Source organism: Ostrea edulis, chromosome 1 (assembly GCF_947568905.1).
Source record: "Ostrea edulis chromosome 1, xbOstEdul1.1, whole genome shotgun sequence".
Lineage (NCBI taxonomy): Eukaryota > Metazoa > Mollusca > Bivalvia > Ostreida > Ostreidae > Ostrea > Ostrea edulis.
The window spans coordinates 53,699,406-53,718,624 of NC_079164.1; the positions used below are offsets into that span (position 1 = coordinate 53,699,406).

Consider the following 19,219-nt stretch of genomic DNA (forward strand, 5'->3'; position numbering starts at 1 on the left):
TACAAAATATGGAAGTAGTAATACATCATTAATACTCAAAATAATTGAATTCATCATACAATGTATTTTGATCAAATATTTATGTATTACCAATTGTTTCATCTTCCTCCATAATGTAGTTCAGTTGCATGGATAGTCCATCAAGCCTTACACCAAAGAGGTGGATTTTCCTTGGGGTTGTAAAGTATAGCTGTCCAATTTGCCTTGCATGGTGGGGTAGAATAAGCGACTGGGCAAAATCAAAAATTTTCTTTAAACTGGAAGATTGTTGTGGAATTGGCCCAAGTGGATGGACATACCCTACTAGTTCTTCCTTTGATGCCTCAACACACATCTTGTATACCTCTCTTTCTCGCCTTGCTTCCTCAACATGAAGTAGGTATGCACTTGTAGCTTCCATTTTGTCCTCTTCTGATCATGTATCTTCCACCTTCTTTTGATGAGTCACATATGAAGCAAACGTCATATTTTGGAGTGCTGATTTTGATGTGAGGACAAAGTTTCTTCCAAAGATCGTAAAAAACTGATAAACCCACAAATTTATCATGTGATGCTGCTTTGTATAGCTCATAAACATGTTTCTTTGAGTGTGAAGCTGTCAGGTATGTGATCCTCATCTCTTCCTCGTGGTGCAGCAGGTTGTGGAAGCCCGTAGTCATCTGCATAAGAAGTAATAAATGTTTTTACTTGTTTATATTCTTCAAAATCAAAAGCATTTGGGGCTCTTTTTCCAGCATTTCCATGAATGCAGGGTGTGATGCCATTGTTCAAAATATGTTTCGCAATGTTCTTCAGCATGTCCTCACCAATATCATCAATGATTCGAAAAGCAGCAACACAAATTTCAGATCCATTGAAACAATAACAAAATCGATGTCTCTTGATTTCATTTTGACTCTTTGTTGCTGTAGATCCGTTAACCTTGAGAGCTCCCATGATATAGATATCCTTTTCACACTTGGAAAGTTCTCTTACATTCTGGATATGTTCTACTACAGTCTTTCTGTCTAACCTTTCAACACATTTTTTGGGGCATGCACATCCTGATGTTAGCTTCTCGATATCCTTTTCTGGTAGACTAGAGACCTTTTGAGCTACTGGTATATCATTACTGGTATCTAAGTCACTGTCAGTTGAATCTGGGTTTTCTTCATCTAAATTGAGGGGTGCGACATGATTTGTTCCAAAGTGTTCTTCTGGTAACCTGTTCAATTCCTGTAACGATGAAGTACAGGGAAGAACGTCAAGCTTTATTCTATCATGATCACACATTTTATTTGTTATGATTCAATTTAAAAACAAAAATACATATATACTAAATATATTTCATTAACAATTCCAAAACATCAGCAAGGTTTGATATCTCTAGATTCGGAAACTCTTTCTTCATAATAAAATTTAGCGTTTATATAAAATTATGAGTAGAATTATAATAGTGTTCTTAGTACTGGGTAATTATCTTCAGGGTATTTAGCTCATTCGTAAAACGGTGAACCCGGCCCATTTTATTTAAACTACATTTCCTTACTTTTCTATATTTTTTAAATTAGAACTTAGTTGCAATACTGCTATAACTTAATAAAAAGTTTGGATACCATAGTAGAATTGCTTTTGATTTTCATTTAATATATATATTTAAAGTATGACGAACAGACAACACTAGGGGAAAATATGCTCATATTTTTTAAGTTTAGCTGGCTGAGGATCAAAGAACCTTACAATCACTTTTAATAGATTTGAAGTTTTAAAAAATTATTCTACTTTTGTGCAAAACTTTAACCAGTATATAAAATAGAAATCCCAAAAAGCTCCCAACTGTACGTGGCACTGCTATTAAACAGTAAAATAAATCATGAGGGTGGTTATAATTAACAATTTTTATTCTTTTCTAGAAAGGAATAGCCTAATAGATCTGTTCAAGGTTGCACTCTATGTGAAATTGTGCAAGTATACGAAAAAGAAAATTGTAATAATAAAGCTTGAATGTAGAAAAATGTTTTGGTTGACAATCTTATGGAATAAATAAAACACACACAATTTTTTTCCCATCATTATTTACATGCACAAAAAACAAAATTAATATCATTTAAATTCAATACCAAAATACATTCTAAAATAGAGCTTATTTAAGCAATGAGGCTAGTAGGATGTAAAACAAACATCCCAATCTAAACTATGCTTTACGTATTTTGTTCTCCTACAGCGTGCCATACATTTTTTCTCTGGCATCAGATGACAACAAACTTTCCAATCTGAACGGATTTAAATTTGCATGCGCTTTTCACAGTAAATACATAGTAACAACCTCATGGATTATTTAATTAGAATTGGAAACATGGGATATTTTACTTGGAGAAACAGAAATTACAACAATTTAAGGATGAAAACCCGGCTATTTGAGATTTGAGTACAGAACAACACACTGCTATATAGGAGTGCTGTAAAGTAATGATTAGCCTGCATCTTGTTGATACAGTGAGAAACTATAGTTTACCTCATGTTATCATTCTAAATGTTATCAATATTATACAAGAAGAAACAAAATATGGGAATTTCGAATCCAAGGTTTTATACGACAGGTTTTCATAATGTATGGAGAGCATCGGGTGGCATACTTAACGAGATTAACGCACGCCGATTTTGTTGATGTTTTACCAGTTGGTAGAAGTTACATTGTATCGTCGATATATGCTGTTACAAGGTGAAGGTCAGTTGATCTGAGTGTGTATTGAATTTGAAGAGCAAAACAGAATGTATGCTATAGGCCTACCAGTGCTTATAGCTTCGATATATCCATTTTCTCGCAGTTTGTCAGGGTCTCTGTCCAAGAGATGTTTGAAAAGGTGACTGGGTGTGTTTTTAAAGGTAAAGTTCTTGCTCCAACAAAAAAATTATCCACGTCTTTTTTCTTGTACCTTCCTTCGAAAAATTGAAAATTACTCAGTCTAAATCCTTTTTACCGACAACTAGTATACCGAGCACGACACAAAACATCTTAATGCATTATTATTTACAAGCCGTTAACGTGACAATTGTTTTTTTGTCGATTAAATCTAATCTGTTTATGAAATGGCTAATAGATGTTTTCAAACCCGAGGGCGCATATGACGTCACACAAAATGGCGCGTAAACTAGCGAAAGAAAATATGCATATCGCAAGATTTGAATTTCATCGCATTCAAACTCGAAAACTACGCAAAATATTTCATTTAAAACACATTTAAAGTAGTTTTAGGCATAAAAAGAGTTAATTTTGCTGAAAAAATGAAAAAGTTTAGAAACATGCGTTGTGTCCTTTAAGTTTATTTTAACTTGAGGATAATTAAAACTGCAGTTGGACTATACAGTCCTACATATTAGCCCTTCTTGATTCCCTCCATTTTGTTGACAAAATACATATTCTTATGTGGACAAACATTTTTAAATAATAAAAGTACGATTATGAAAATTTACATGATTTAGAAATAAGAAAATGTGTTTATAATAGTATAGAATTTCCCTTCCCTAATACTGAAAAAAATATTTATTAGGCCATCTTTAAGAAAATATTTACTTGCCCTCTTGGCCTCTCCCGACTTGGGATAAAAAGGGTCGAGTAGGAAAGTAGGGAGAAAATTCTTTTTTATTCACATGAAGTTAAAAAAGCTATAAATTAGATAAGAAAATTTCGGAATGAGTAATAAAAAAAATGTTAACTGGAGGTTAAAAAAGTTTTTTATTTTTTTTAATTTTTTTTTTAATTTTTAATAATAATAATAAAGCTTTGAAATAAATGGATTGTGATTTTCTTTTATCTTGGCTTCTTTTTCTTATTCTAGATGATGGAGCTGATGCCTGGTAGTGAGATCTACATTTATCCCAAAGATATACAAGCTTTATATAAGCCAAAAAACAACAACAAGTGGAACTTTTCAGGAGGGGGAACCTAACTGGTGCAAATGAAAAGACCATTTTAAACACTATTCTTGGTAAGAGATTATAATCTAATTAATAAATTGTTTATATAACACTATAATAACAAATTGTTTAACTTCGAATAAGAATAATCAGTCGCCCACATTTCTTTCAATTTGTGAAGATGTATTTAAAAGGTGAAAACAAAAAAACTTGTAATTTCTGACATCATCTTTTAAATTGGAGAATCAATGACAGTTGGTTACTAGAGTATTTTCTCTTTTATTTAAAGACGATGCCGGGATTCAGAGGCCATTGTCAAGTTTTCGATGAGGACCAACATTAGTTCCCAAGTCAGCCTCCAGAACATGAAACAGACCTAACTTTTATACATTCAGTAATGTGAGATATATATTTGGGATTCCCTTCATAAGGGATTGTCCAGTTTTCAATGTGATAATATGTACAAAGAGTTAGTGATGAATATTTTATTTATATTTTTGTGCCAAACTTTATAAATGATTGATTGTTTGATGTTTTCCGCCACGCTCAACAATTTTTCAGTTACCTGGTGGCACCCAGTTTTTATTGGTGGAAGAGAGAACCCAGATACAATGTACCTTGGAAGAGACCACCGACATTCCGAAAGTAAACTGGGAAACTTTCTCACTTACCGGCGCGAGCGGGATTCGAACCCACGCCGACAGAGGTGAGAGGCCATGTGATTTGGAGCGCGATGCTCTAACCACTCGGCCACCTTTATAAATGAAATTAATATACCAATAATAGTCGCTGTTTATAATCGGTAATGTCTTATTATCCCCATCTTTTTTGTAACTTTTCCATAACTTTTGTCGGGTATAACTTTTTTGTAATTTTTCCATAACTTTAGTCGGGTATAACTTTTATGTAACTTTTCCATAACTTTTGTCGGGTATAACTTTTTTGTAACTTTTGTCGGGTATAACTTTTTTGTAACTTTTCCATAACTTTTGTCGGGTATAACTTTTTTGTAACTTTCTCCATAACTTTTGTTGGGTATAACTTTTTTGTAACTTTTCCATAACTTAAATATAACTTTTTGATAACTTTTATGAAGTATAACTTTTTTGAAGTATAACTTTTATGCACTTGTTGTATTCATGTTGAAATAAAAGATGATAACTTATACATGAGTATAACTTTTTTGTACCCGAGTTATAAGTAAAGTATAACTTTATTTGAAGAAGTGGTTCCAAACTCCGATAACTTAGTTATAACTTTTTTGTAACTTTTCTTAGTTACAAAGTTATAACTTAGTTATAGTTTTTTTCGGTATGGGACGTTGTTTAAATGTACTGTATTTTCCATTTTTGCATACATATTTTCCCGTAAAAGAACACAGTAGATAATATTACCTCAAACTTGTCCATTTTATCGTAATATTCCACTTCTATTGCGTTGTTTTCACTCGCTGTCACATGTAGTCTGCGAGGATTTTCTTCCGTGAAAAATGACATCGCGTAAATGCATTGTGATGTAAAATTTATGTGAATGTCATAAGGGGGGTTTTTGCTTGGAATTGAATTATCTCCCTTAGACAGTGGTAAATAGATATGGTCATAATAAGAGAGATGATGACATACAAACAGACAAAGTGACATGACTCCAAAATCTATAGGTGTCTTCCTCTTATTGTAAAGTATTTCTGTACAAAATTTGAAAACTGTACAATGAAAACTCTTTGAGTTATCATGTCACAAAAAAAGTGTTCATAATAACAAAGATAATGACAAACATACAAAGTGACATGACCCCAAAATCTATAGGCGTCTTCCTCTTATTGTACATTATTTCTGTACAAAATTTGAAAACTACGATAAAAACTGTTTGAGTTATCGTGTCACAAAGAAAGTGTTGACGGACAGACAATGTGATTACTATAGGGCTTCCCGCATTTCATGGGGGCCCCTAATAATCAGGTTCCTCTGATATCTACAGAGGAGTGTCAAATGTGCATTTAATGTTAGACAAAATGAAGCTTTAGAAAATTTATCAGTTCCATTGAACTAACTGGCACAAATGTCTGTTAGTCTGCCAGATTATTAACCAGTCACAGACTGACGGGCATATGTTAATTTCAAACCCTGATATTGATCATCAAAGAAATGACATTTTTATATATCAAACTTTAAAACTGTTACCTTGTAGTTCTTGAGAAAAGTTTCACGGAAATCTCCTATTAATTTCTGTGTAAAACTTTTAACCCATGATGGGACTCTGTTCTAGTAATAAGGGTCATGCTTAGGATGTACTTTAATATTCAATATAATAAAGATTTTATACCAGTTTTTCACTTTTCTGGTCCAGAGGTTTTTGCATCATTGCCTAGCCACACTTACTGAGTCCAGGAGTGCCTACCCTACCTCACACAGTGGCTGTATGATCAATGAAACCCTAGATTTCCATGAATATTTATGAATTGACACTAGATCATCTATTAACCAATCACTGTGAGTCAAGCTTTTGATATTTTAATGGCTGAACCCACAGGTAAAAAATGTAGCATTAATTTTTTTTTACAATTAATAACAGACAAACAAGAGGCCCATGGCCCCCATTGCTCACCCGAGTCATCTTGGCCCATAATTAAAGATTTTTCCTACATATTCGCATGTAAAATTTTGATCCTTATTATGGCCCCAACCTACCCTCATGGGCCATGATTTTTACAAACTTGAATCTGCACTATGCCAGGAAGCTTTCATGTAAATGTAAACTTTTCTGGCCCAGTGGTTCTTGAGAAGGAGATTTCTGAAGATTTTCCCTAGGCCTTTATATTTGTATGTTCCCCTTTTGTGGCCCCACCCTACCCTCGGGGGCCATGATGTTAACAAACTTGAATCTGCACTATGTCAGGAAGTTTTTATGCAAATGTAAACTTCTCTGGCCCAATGGTTCTTAAGAAGATTTTCCCTATATATTTGTATGTAAAACTTTAATCCCCTATTGTGTCATGATTTTAATAAACTTGAATCTACACTATGTCAAGAAGCTTTCATGTAAATTTCAGCTTTTATGGCTCAGTGGTTTTTGAAAAGAAGATCAGCAATCATCAGGGCGTGACATACCTTCTTTGTATCGAAAAAACAAGACCAATCATATACTCTCTCTGTATATTTTCACTTGGCATAAGATGTATGTGTACCAACTTTAATGGTCCTTAACCCAACGAATCGGTCTGCATCCTCCTACTATGACCGTGACCTTAAGAAACAATAGGCATCCTCCACTTGGCATAAAGTGTATGTGTACAAAGTTTGACGGTCCTAGCTCCAACAGTTCTGTTTGTATACTGCCTACAAGGTTTTCCTACTAAGTGATGCTGTGATCTTGACCTTTGACCTTGAAAAAGTAATAGGCATCTTCCTCTCATCATGGTGATCAAAGGTACCAAGTTTCAATATCCTGGAGCTTATGGTTTGGTTTGTATCCTGCCTACAAGGTTTTCCAACTAAGTGACACTGCAACCTTGACCTTTGACCTATAACATTGAAAAAACAATAGGCATTTCCCTCTCATCATGGTGATCAAATGTACCAAGTTGCAATATCCTGGAACTTACAGTTCAGTTTGTATCCTGCCTACAATGTATTCCTACTAAGTAATACTACGACCTCGACCTTTGACTTCTGACCTTGAAAAACAAAAAGCATCTTCCTCTCATCAGGGTGATCATATGTATACCAAGTTGTAATATCCTGGAGCTTATGGTTCGGTTTGTATCCTGCCCACAAGGGTTTCCTACTACGTTTTCCTACTAAGTGACCCTGATTTAACAATAGGCATCTTCCTTTCATCATGGTGATCAAATGTACTAAGTTGTAAAATGCTGGACCTTACGGTTCTGTCTGTATCCTGCCTACCAGGTCCGGACAGACAAATGGACGGGCAATGTATGCCATACTATAATACGTCCCGTCTTTGATGGGCGCATAAAAAGCTTATAGAGAACTCTTATAGAAACAAGTCAAGTATACATCTATATATTAAATGAAAAACACCTTAGCAACAGAGGCTATGCTTGCGAATTCTGTTTCGGTATACTTATTTTGATTAGCTATTGTGTCAGTTTTTCCAAATCCTTGGATTATTCCGCTATGAGCCACGTGATGACCCAAGTGGTTTTTTTCCCATCCAAAAAAAAAAAAAAAAAAAAAAAATTAAGGGAGCTCCCCAATTGGTTGATATATGTCAATGTCAATATTCATAAAGTCGAGGGCTTTCTTAATCATACAACCATGACTATGACATAGTGTGAATAGAGACAAAAGGTGTGGTTTGCGACGATGAAGTTTTTGGGATTTTAAAAAAATATTCTTCCCTTGGAAGGAGTCATGACACTATATGCAAACAAAGAACAAGGTACGGTTGTATACATAAAAAGGCCCAAAAAATTTCTCTCTATAAAATGTGTCTGGAATTAACCTTAATCAGCGTTTTAAGAAAGTAAAATAAATGCCAGGTATACTATGTCAACAAAATCAGAATGATAGTCCTAAATGGATAGCATTATGACATCATGAATAAGACATTTCCCGCCTTTTTCTCAAAATAAGCCTGAAAACTGTCAAATGTTATACAAATTATTGCTCAGGAAAAGATGTGCGCATTTGTCGAGCAAAATGAAAATGATATATATTGTGTATTATTTTGAGATGAAAAACATGCTTCAATATGAATTTGCTCGATGCATGCGCTGTATGTTTTCTAAAAGGAAAACCACCTGAATTTGTGGATATTTTCATTGAAAATGGCATTTTTGCAATTTTATGCCAACTTCAAGCTCTCGTCATATGACACAAATCATTTTGCTGATCAAACTGAGTGAATTTTGGGTTTGCTAAACGATTCCTTAATTGAATGCCAGGATTTGAGCTCCAAGTGAAATCATCAATATTTTGGGCCAGATGACTGTAGAAACTGTACCTACTTCTTTGAATTCACCTCACCTATGGAAGTGCTTTTAAAACCAAATTTTGATTGAAAGTGGTGATGTTAGAACATTTTGATCACAAAAGCCTCTGACTCAGGTGAACTAAAAATGCTAACCAAATTCCATTGTGAAGGTGATAGTTAAAATCAATCACTCATGCTTTTAAATAAACCAAGTGACTAAAATCCTGGAAACCATTAGTGATTGGGTTAAATGCAATTTTGTGCCTTTATGATTGTTGACTTTAAAGGGACTGGTTCACGATTTTCAAAACAAATATTTTTCATTTTTGATGTTAAGAATTAAAAATATAATTCATTTAATGTTGACAACCAACATTTGGACCATCTGAATGCAAGGATAAGAGCAATATTTTAGCTTGGATTCTGTGTTATGTAAACAAAGACTCGAGTCTTTTTATGTAAACAAACAAACCAGTTAATTTTGTAATTTTAAGAATCTTCATATTGTACAATCACAAATTTTAAGTTTTAAATGACACATTTTACATAAAGAATTCTTGAGATGCAATATAAATAATAAACTTGGATCAATGTCCATTTATTCTGAAAACTTCGTAAACAATAACACACTTCAATCTTTGTTTTCAAAACAAATAATAAACTCTGTATAATGAGCTTCTGTCATGATGAATAACCTTAATTTTTTTGTGAAACCTACTAAACATATTAGACAGTAGATTTTGATCATTTAAAGGGAAAAACAAAATTTGGGGTGAAATCGTGAATCAGTCCCTTTAACGAGGAATTTACCTAGCTATACTCTGAATAGAATCTTGTGGTGTGACATGTGTTCTTTGTATTCCATGACATTGGTACTGAAGTAAACTCCCCAAGATTTTCAGCAGTTTTAAGTTTCCTTGCAGTTGTAATATTGAATATACATAAAATGCATTACTAACATATAGGACTCTAAATAAGATAAAAGTTAAAGAAATTCATGCTTACTTTAATATAAGTGTACACATACCAGTGATAGGATGAATGCAAAATAATGATGGCTGCTTTTCCAGATCATTAAGTGGCACAATGGTAGGTTCACTAAATAAAAGTGGTGTTAGCAGTGTTTTCAGACTGGAGGTGAGGGCAGGAGTAGAGGAGGTGGAGCATACAATAAGGCTCATCTTGGCCCTTCTCTTAAAGTTTGAAATGGCAGATGGGATGATCAACCTGGGAATGGCTAATTGTGCCATCTCCTGTTTTGGTCTAGAATAAAGAGCACACAATAATTCATAGGTTAATTAAATGTCAAAGACAATATGTAATACAAATACAGTGGATTTATTTTACAGGTAGTTAAATTCTATAGCAACATCTTAACCCACTTCTCCTTGTACTTCTTGAATAAAGTTAAGATAAACTAAACGCATTTGAAAAGCGTAAGTCAGCATCAGTAAAGATGTCAATAATTTGTAGATTGTTAACATCAATGACAAGCAAAGATCTATCTGTACACTCTGCTTATTAGTAATATTCCAAACTTTAACATGATACACCATCCCTTAAAAAGCAATAAACAAACCAGAGGCCCAAGGGACACAATGTTCATCAGAGCTTCCTTACTCCAATTTAAGATATAAATAATTTGATACACTATGAGCTTACAACTTTACACCCCTATTGTGCACTGCCCTGGGGTTCATGGTGTGAAGATGCTTGAATTTACATTACATGAAGATAATTGCATATCAATATGAGATTCTTGAAAACAAGAGGCCCATGAGCTTTAACAGTCACCTGAGTATCATAGCCCATATTTGTATTTAAGCCTCAATATGAAGTCTTTTGCACACATGTTTATGATCTTTCAAAATATGCATACAATTCCTATTTGACACACCCCTCCCCTCAGTCTAAACCCAACCCATGGGCAATGAATTTCACAATTTGAGAAGAGGACATTACGAACATCAGAACCATGCATTTAGTTTATCTCCTATAACCGTGAAAGTAGATTAAAATTTTTAAAAAAATAAATACATTTTCATATTTGGCCATGTAGGCTCTGCCCAAGGGCTTCAACCCCTGACCCAGGAACCATGACTTTCTCAGTTAAGTAGACATCATAGTCATGCATTTAGTTCTTTTCAAATATATATGGGATTAGAGAAGAATATTTCCTAAGATTTTAATACATATTCACTATATGGCCATATTGGCCACGCCCAAGGAACCCTGACCCAGGAACCCTGAATTTCACAATTTATGTCTCAAGAGCTTCATAGACATCATAGTCATAGATTCAGCTTTTCTCAAATATAAATGGGAGACTTTAGTGGTGGACTTTAATATGTAATACACAGAGAAAGATTTTAGAGACAGCGCTCAAGTCCCTTGCACCAAGATATTAGATATTTTACTCAATCTAACAATGTTCTATACGCATAATATACCATGGTTGCAAATAACCACTTGCCCAATTGCAAATGCAAGTAATTTTATTTGTGGGTGACCAAATTATGCAAATCCTCAAGCCCACATAGTGAGAAAAAGTTTATAGGAACTTTTCTGGAATCCGCTCACGGTTTGACTGAACTTTTAAAAGCACTTTCGATTTCACCATTTCATTATCAATAAAACGCTTTCTAAACCTTGAAGTTGAAGTGAGTCAACGATCACAGGAAAGTAAACATGTGGAAATTCATTGAATAATTTGTTTTCTAACCTTGCTGAAAAACACAAAAATTGCAAAGATTGTTTCTCCGAATATTAAAGAAAACAATCACGTAATTTTTCTTTGAAATGGGCAGTGCATGGTTAGTAAAAACAGAAATGGGCAGTGCATTGCTAGTAAATATAGAAATGGGCAGTGCATGGTTAGTAAATACAGAAATGGGCAGTGCATGGTTAATAAATACAGACGTTAGAGTCAAAGAAGGCTGATGATTGGAGATAGGATAATCAAGATGAAAGTTTGGAAAGAGAGAATGTTATAGATGGAAGTGCTGAAAAAGAGAATAAAAATTCACAAAACCAGGGTGTAGAGTGTAGGAGTGAGACTGAAAGTGAATATGAAGAGACAGTGTACGAAAGATTGAATAAACTTAAAATGGAAATGGAATAGTATTGAAATAAAATATAATGTTATAGTCATAAGAGTTTAATTCTTTTTTTATAGTTTAGTTTATGATAAAATTGTGGGCCCCAAAATTTTCATGTGGGCTAGTTATTATGTTTGTAAAGTTAGGAGCTCAAATGACTGCTAAACTTTTGACTTTTATTTGCAAACCTGATGTACTACAGATTGTGGGAGTTGGATCTTTATTAAATAAGTTCAGGTTAATTTATATAGTCCTGGCCTGGATTTCTTGAAATAAACTTAAGTTAAAACTTGGACTTTAGTCTAAGATTTTACTCAAGTTTTGACTGTTCAAATAAAATAACCCTCAAACTTATGTTTGAGATTGTTTTGAGAAATCCAAACCTGATCATTGAGTCGGAGATCCGGACTTGACACTAGGAAAATCTAGTAATGTGTGCAAGACTAGTCTTAATATTTGAGAGCAACCTAACACCTACATTTAGTAGCACCGGGCACCTACTAGCACTGGACCTAGAAGGATTCCCATTAGTGTTTTATAAAGAAGTTTTAGTCGAATTGATTAAAGTGTAACATTACATGTGTTTCTGATGCTAAGAATAAATTCTTGTATTAACTGTTATAAATCTTACATTAATACAAATGGATACATTGAAACCTAGCTATTATTGTAACGAGTCTCATAGGTACTGAATTGACACCTTTCTGGTGTCTTACCATTGATACATGTATATATTGTTTTAAAACAGTTGTTACATATAAGATTTGTAAGCCCATCTCGACTCCAGGGGCCATGGTTTGAACTAACAGTAAATTTACACTGCATGAGGAACTTGCTGATCTTGAGAAGTATATCTTTCAAAATCTCTCTTAAATATTCTTTTGGTTAAAATTTGTGGCCCCATCCTGGCCTTGGAGGGTCACACTTTAAAAAAATTGATCTATACTACTCGTGGATGTTTGGATACACACTAATTTGACAAATTGTAGTCTGGCTGTTCTCGAGGACATATGTAAAGCTCTCCCCCCAAAAAAACATCACAGTCTATAGGCATAACGGACACTTTCAGAGAAATGTGATGGACACTTTGAGAAGAGCGATGGACATTTTCAGATGAAACTTGTTTCTGTATAACACGCTCTGTAAGTTATCTTTGTTTATACTTAAACCTTTAACAAACCAGTGAATAGTGCCTTCCATGGAATGAAGCTTATATTAATCTCAAATGTTGAAACTCTGATTTGTTTTTATTTTATAACAATATCCTTACATTATATACTTTCAATCTTGCACACATTTCAATGTCTCACATTTTGGATGGAATTTACAAATAAACTGAAATTTCCTTAGCTTTGACAGGCGTATTATGTGGAAATAAAGATATAATGATCTATATAGTTGCAATGATTTTGCAGAATATTGTGTTTTAAACCTAGTACATATGTTATTCATTGACAGTTATAAAGGTACGAACATTAATGATGTGGGGCACCAGACACTTTCAGATCTTCGTTTACTGTATATTTCTATAGTTTCTAATCCCATAGCTTTAAACTATCAATCCAGAAAAATTGATTTCATTTTTAGTTTTTTTTTTGTTTTTTTTTATCAAACATGTACAGTGTGTCAGTTTCTGTCTTTTTGCACTCTTCAACAGCTCCCCTCCCTTTACTTGGATGGAAAAATTTCTGCATTGAAGGCTATAAATATTGATGCCTACAAGTTATATGTGAATTTCCAGACATGGGTTAGGAGGGACTGATCCAAGAGTCAGAGAAGGCGTCAGTCCAAATAATCCAGCTGATAGTTCCACAACACTGATTGCATCATGTTTTTTCTTCTTTTAGATGCTTTGATAACTCTTGTAAAAACACAAAATGGATAAAAATGGACAAGATGAATTAAACTGACAAGATTTTCCTCCAACACATCAAAGGATAAGTAGACCTGTGTTAAAAAGTATAGATATGTTAATGTGGCATATCAATACATACTGAAAAGGACGAAGGCCACAATATCAGTATCAATATACAGCACTACCTTGTTGATACAATCAACAGGTTTCTGCCAAAAGTTTGTTTTTATTTTCTTACAAGTAGTCATATGTTAGATGCAGTTCCAATAATGTGAAGATTTCTGCCAGGCACTTTAAAAAAAAATCTATTTACTGAGGATAAAAAATTCCACCAAAATCTGTGAAGTGCAAAGATGAGAGTAGTGGATTTGAAAGCCTTGGCCATTGAAGAGGACTGAGACTATAAAAACTCAAAATTTAGTATATGCATGTACACCAGAGTGATAGGCATACTTTGTGTGAATAGGAGGTGTCTTTACTGTCAGCTCATTACTCTTCTCTCTCTGATCAGAAGCCAATCCAAACATTGGAGTAGAGGTCAAATCCGTTGACTCAGTGGCAGTCTCATTTGTGATAAAAGATGTTGTCAGTGTATGAGTATCAAACACCTCATCAAAATCCTGTAGATTGATCTCTGGCAAGTAAATCATTTTCACTTCTTCACATGCTTGAGATTTGGGTGGGGTAACTGTCCGAGTGATATTCTGAGGACTTAAGCTGTCACAGTGATTTTCGTTGACTGAGCAGTCATGCACAAGAATTGAGAAGTCCTGAAAGATAAAACAAAAGATAAGGGTAATTCATAAATTGAATTGCTCAGTATTCATAATTGTTTTCTTATGTGAAACCAAAAACAAAACCGACAAAGTACACCATTAAGGTACATGATTTGCCCATCTGCATCTAAATGTATGTAATGCACATCTACTACTGTATGCTTGAAGTCACAAGCTGTGACACTGTCAATTTGAATTCCAAAATGAGGCCTCAGTAACATAATTTTGGCCTGCGACACACCTTCCCTCCAAGAAATGGCAACCAAGTTTGATGGTCTTAGACCCCACAATGCTCAAGATATGATCTGGACACAATAAATGTAAAGCCATAAAATTTCAAAATGAGGCCACAGTGACCAATTTTTTGTCTCCCCCCCCCCCCCCTAATGCATCAATTGACCAAGTTTGGTAGTCCTCTACACCTCACAGTGTGTAAGATACAGTCCTTGAATCAGTCTACTTACCCACTTGAACAGCCAGGGAACACTGAATGAATGCAGAGCAAACTATGAATATTGAACGCAACTTGGTGAATGAATACAGAACGCGAATGGAGCATGTATACTTGTGCAAAGTGAATGATGAGCAAATGGTTCATGCAAAACAAACCTTTTATTCCAAACAGCTACCTTTTTGCTTATTTTGTTTAAGAGTTATATCCCTTGTCCTATATATTTTGAACACTGAATTCTTGATTGTTTTTGGTACCTCATCTTCATTACTCTCCCAAGTAAAATAAAAATCTATGTCTTATTATTTTGTTTAATAAATACTGAGTCACTATTCAAAATGAAAGTGTTCATAGTCATAATTGTCGCCTTAAGTCACTGGTGAGTGTCGGAACAGAAAAAGAATTCATGGCACTATCAGCACCATCGAGGTGCTCAATATCCAAGCCATATCCGTTGTTTCAGGTCGAGGTGCTCAATATCCAAGCCATATCCATTGTTTCAGGTTTTGACGCTACACTTGATGTATTGTCGGCAATTTTTTGTCCGTTTACCTACTCTTTATTACCTGTAGCCCTTACCTGACACTATGTTTACTTAAAGACACGCACCCGGAGAAACTGTGTACATGGGATAAAATTTCATAATCAATTCAGATTTAGTACAGTCAAGAATTATATTCTAAATTATCTTTTAGCAAGATCAAATCTTTTATGAAAAATATACTAGACAATACTAAGGAATATTTCAATATTAAATCGGGTTCGCAATTCAATCTTAGCAACAAACGATAGATTTTCAGTAAGTCATTGAAAGAATTAGTAAAATGAAAGAAAGCAAAAGTGAGTAAGGTCACATACCCCACGCTCCAATATTGCTTGACTATGCCTCTCATAATGAATGGCAATGTTATGCATTACTGCAAGAACAGGACAGATGGGCTCAAAATTCTAAGTTCAAAAGGGGCATAACTCCCAGAAAAATTATTGAATCTACAGTGTGTCCTAATTAACTACAAAGTTTCATGAAATCTGTTGAGCAGTCTCAGAGGAGTTGCGCTGACAAGAACAGGACAGGCAGGCTTGAAATTCTAAGTTCAAAAGGGGCATAACTCCCAGAAAAATTATTGAATCAGAATTTCCTGGGAATATGCACATCTACAGTTTGTTCTTACTAACTACAAAGTTTCACGAAATTCTGTTGAGTGGTCTCAGAGGAGTTGCGCTAATAAAAAGGAACTGACAGACTGACGGACGGGTCAAAAACATTATACCCTCCGTTGTTGTGCGTGGGTTATAATTACGTATGCTTACTTTAGGTTTTGTTGTAATTACAATCTGTAGCCTCTGCATTGCAATGGCATCAGCTTCCATCATTTCAGCTATACTCTGGTTGTTCAGATTCACAACGGGATCTTCAATGGCTGAGAGGACTTGATCCAGTTCCACTGAGTGTGTAAAATGTGAACGCTCTACCAAGTTGTATTTCAATCCCTGTGCCTCGGGAAAGCCTTCTCTAGACATCTGGAATTCCATGGGTAAATTTAAGCATTTAATGTTTAGTACGAAGTCATTTCTAGAAAAACAAAATCCAAAATGGCATGACATAGATGTTAAAAACCTTGTCATCTCTAATCATGTTCCCCAAATAAAGTTTGGGAACATGTTTCTTCTGTTTCCTTTAATTATTTTTATTGTTTCCCAAAAGAAGTTTGGGAACATATATTTCTACTGTTTCTTTTGATAGGTTCCCCACAGGGAACATATCGTTTTTACTCATTTTCTTATTTTAATAAGGTCTTCCATTTTCAACAGAAGAGCTTGTAGTGATTCTTTGGTTTATCATCATTATCCCCCCATTGTCTCCAGGATTTCTCAGAGATCAGGTTCAATGGATTTTCTTGAAGCTTCCAGTGATAATCTGGAAGGATAATATCTCCCCCCCCCCCCCCTTCATTTGTTTTAAAAATTCACTTCCGATTATAAGGCAAATATGGCTAATTTTTTTTTTTTTTTTAAAAAGAGATTTTGTTTATGAGTTTTCTCAGAAATGGTAGCAGTTTTACACAGCAAATGTTTGTGGTTAATATATCTCAACTAGTAAATGTGTGTAACAGGGTTAAAAATCTGGTTGACACTGAAAGTGAATTTTAGAAAGAAATGCCAAATTTTTCAGAAATTGAAACTGCAACAACCCATTTATAAAGCATTAATCTAATACACTAAGTCTTGTAGTTTTAAATGAAATTTTTTGAAGTTGTGGATATATTTTCAGACTATAAAGATATCAGTATGATCTTTATTTTCATTGGATAATACTTAAACATCTATAACTTCCATGCTTCTCATTGTGTTTGTTTGAAAAACATAACTGTAGTACTTGAAGGATTGAAATGGTCAAAAGTATTGACCACAAATACATGCACGTTCAATTCATTTTAATTATAAATAATGCTTTAAATGATTATAGTTCTAACACAACAAAACAAGGAAGAATTGTTTTAGCACTGTGCGTGATGTCCCTCCTTCCATTTTCCACAGTTTTTTAAAATCACATTTTTAAGGATCATCTTTAAAGTGGAAAATTAAGAGTTATAGTACAGTCACCGAGAAATGTTTATGTGCTTCAACCAAGGAGCAGTGTTGTGAGCATATGATAGTATATAAAACTTACTAACATACCAAATATCAAAGGCCTATGTCAAAGACAAGTTACAAGATTGCTACGCTTAGTCTCATGTCCCTCACTGCCACAAAAAAAGTTGAAGCACAAAAGTCCTATAACTCCTGCAACATTTGTAGAATTTAAACTGCAGAGGAATATGATCAACTACATATTGTGACTAACAATCCTGCAAAATTTGAACAAAATCCATTGAGCGGTTATTGAAGTGTTGCATCCACAAAGTGTTCCTATAGTGTAGCATGTAAAAATTCAACAAAGTTCCATAACTCCTGTAAAATTTGTCGAATCCAAATGGCAGTGCAATATGATCAACTAGCTGTTTCTGAAGAGTTGCATCCACAAAATCAAGTGGGAAGTACAGATGTACAGACACCAGTATTTCTACATTCCTTTCTGCGTTGCAGTGGGGAACAAAGTGTTTTGGTATGAACAAAAAAAAATGCCCCAAAATTCTATTAGAGATACACACAAAAGGTCAAGGTCATCAAAAATGGCACATGACACACTGTTTTATCACAGTATACCCACATACCAAATATCAAAGGCCTATGTCAAAAGTCATGGTGTGGGGGTAAAACAAGAGGCCTAAGGGCCACATCGCTCACCTGAGTCACCTTGGCTTATATTTAAAGATTTTCCCTATATATTTGTATGTAAAACTTTGATCCCCCCCTTGTGACCCCATCCTACCCTTTGGGGCCATGATTTTAACAAACTAAAATCTGAAATATGTCAGGAAGCTTTCATGTAAATCTCAGCTTTTCTGGCTCAGTGGTTCTTGAGAAGTAGATTTTTAAATGACCTCACCCTATTTTTGCATTTTTGTGATTATCTCCCCTTTGAAAGGGACATGGCCCTTCAATTGACGAAACTTGAAAGCCCTTCACCCAAGGATGCTTTGTGGCAAGTTTGGTTGAAATTAGCCCAGCGGTTCTTGAGAAGTCGAAAATGTGAAAAGTTTACGACGACAGACAATGGACAAATTCTTATCAGAAAAGCTCACTTGAGCCTTTGGCTCAGGTGAGCTAAAAATAACAAACAAATGGCTCATGGGCCACATCACTCACCTCAGCCCATATTTAAAGATTTTCCCTATGCATTCGTACGTAAAACTTTGATCCCTATTGTGGCCACAATCTACCCTCGGGGACCATGCTTTTTACAAACTTGAATCTGCACTATGTCAGGAAACTCTCATGTAAATGTAAACTTATTTGGCCCAATGATTCTTGAGAAGATTTTTCCTATATATTTGTATGTAAAACTTTGATCCCTTATTGTGGCCCTAGGGCATCCTACCCCCGGGGGTCATGATTTCAAAAAATGTGAATTTGCAATATGTCAGGAAGCTTTCATGTAAATTTGTACTTTCCTAGTCCTGTATTATTTTAAAGAAGATTTTCAAAGATTTTCCCTGTATATTTATATGTAAAACTTTGATCCTCTATTGTGGTCCCATCCAAACCCCAGGGGTCATGATTTTAAGAAACTTGATTGATTGAATATTGTTTAATGTCCATCTCG

The 19,219-nt window shown here is 34.5% G+C and overlaps 2 protein-coding genes and 1 long non-coding RNA gene across 3 annotated transcripts in view; 1 reads left to right on the forward strand and 2 right to left on the reverse strand.

Moving 5' to 3' along the window:
• The window catches only part of LOC130051677 (uncharacterized), a 1,666-nt gene extending 1,146 nt beyond the window's left edge, over window positions 1-520 (reverse strand). The window contains exon 1 of the mRNA XM_056154035.1: window positions 91-520. Coding sequence (XP_056010010.1) covers window positions 91-400 — 310 coding nt within the window. The 5' untranslated portion in view covers window positions 401-520. The remainder of the gene's footprint in view (window positions 1-90) is intronic.
• Window positions 1-19,219, reverse strand: part of LOC125650103 (fatty acid synthase-like) — a 184,182-nt gene that overhangs the window by 23,517 nt on the left and 141,446 nt on the right. The window contains exons 28-31 of the mRNA XM_048878078.2: window positions 16,324-16,533; window positions 14,239-14,555; window positions 9,860-10,095; window positions 9,643-9,748 (exon numbers count right to left, since the gene is read on the reverse strand). Coding sequence (XP_048734035.2) covers window positions 9,643-9,748; window positions 9,860-10,095; window positions 14,239-14,555; window positions 16,324-16,533 — 869 coding nt within the window. The remainder of the gene's footprint in view (window positions 1-9,642; window positions 9,749-9,859; window positions 10,096-14,238; window positions 14,556-16,323; window positions 16,534-19,219) is intronic.
• Window positions 2,232-5,062, forward strand: LOC130051682 (uncharacterized). The gene is made up of 2 exons (XR_008799959.1): window positions 2,232-3,968; window positions 4,187-5,062. It is a non-coding gene; the product is annotated as an uncharacterized LOC130051682 (long non-coding RNA).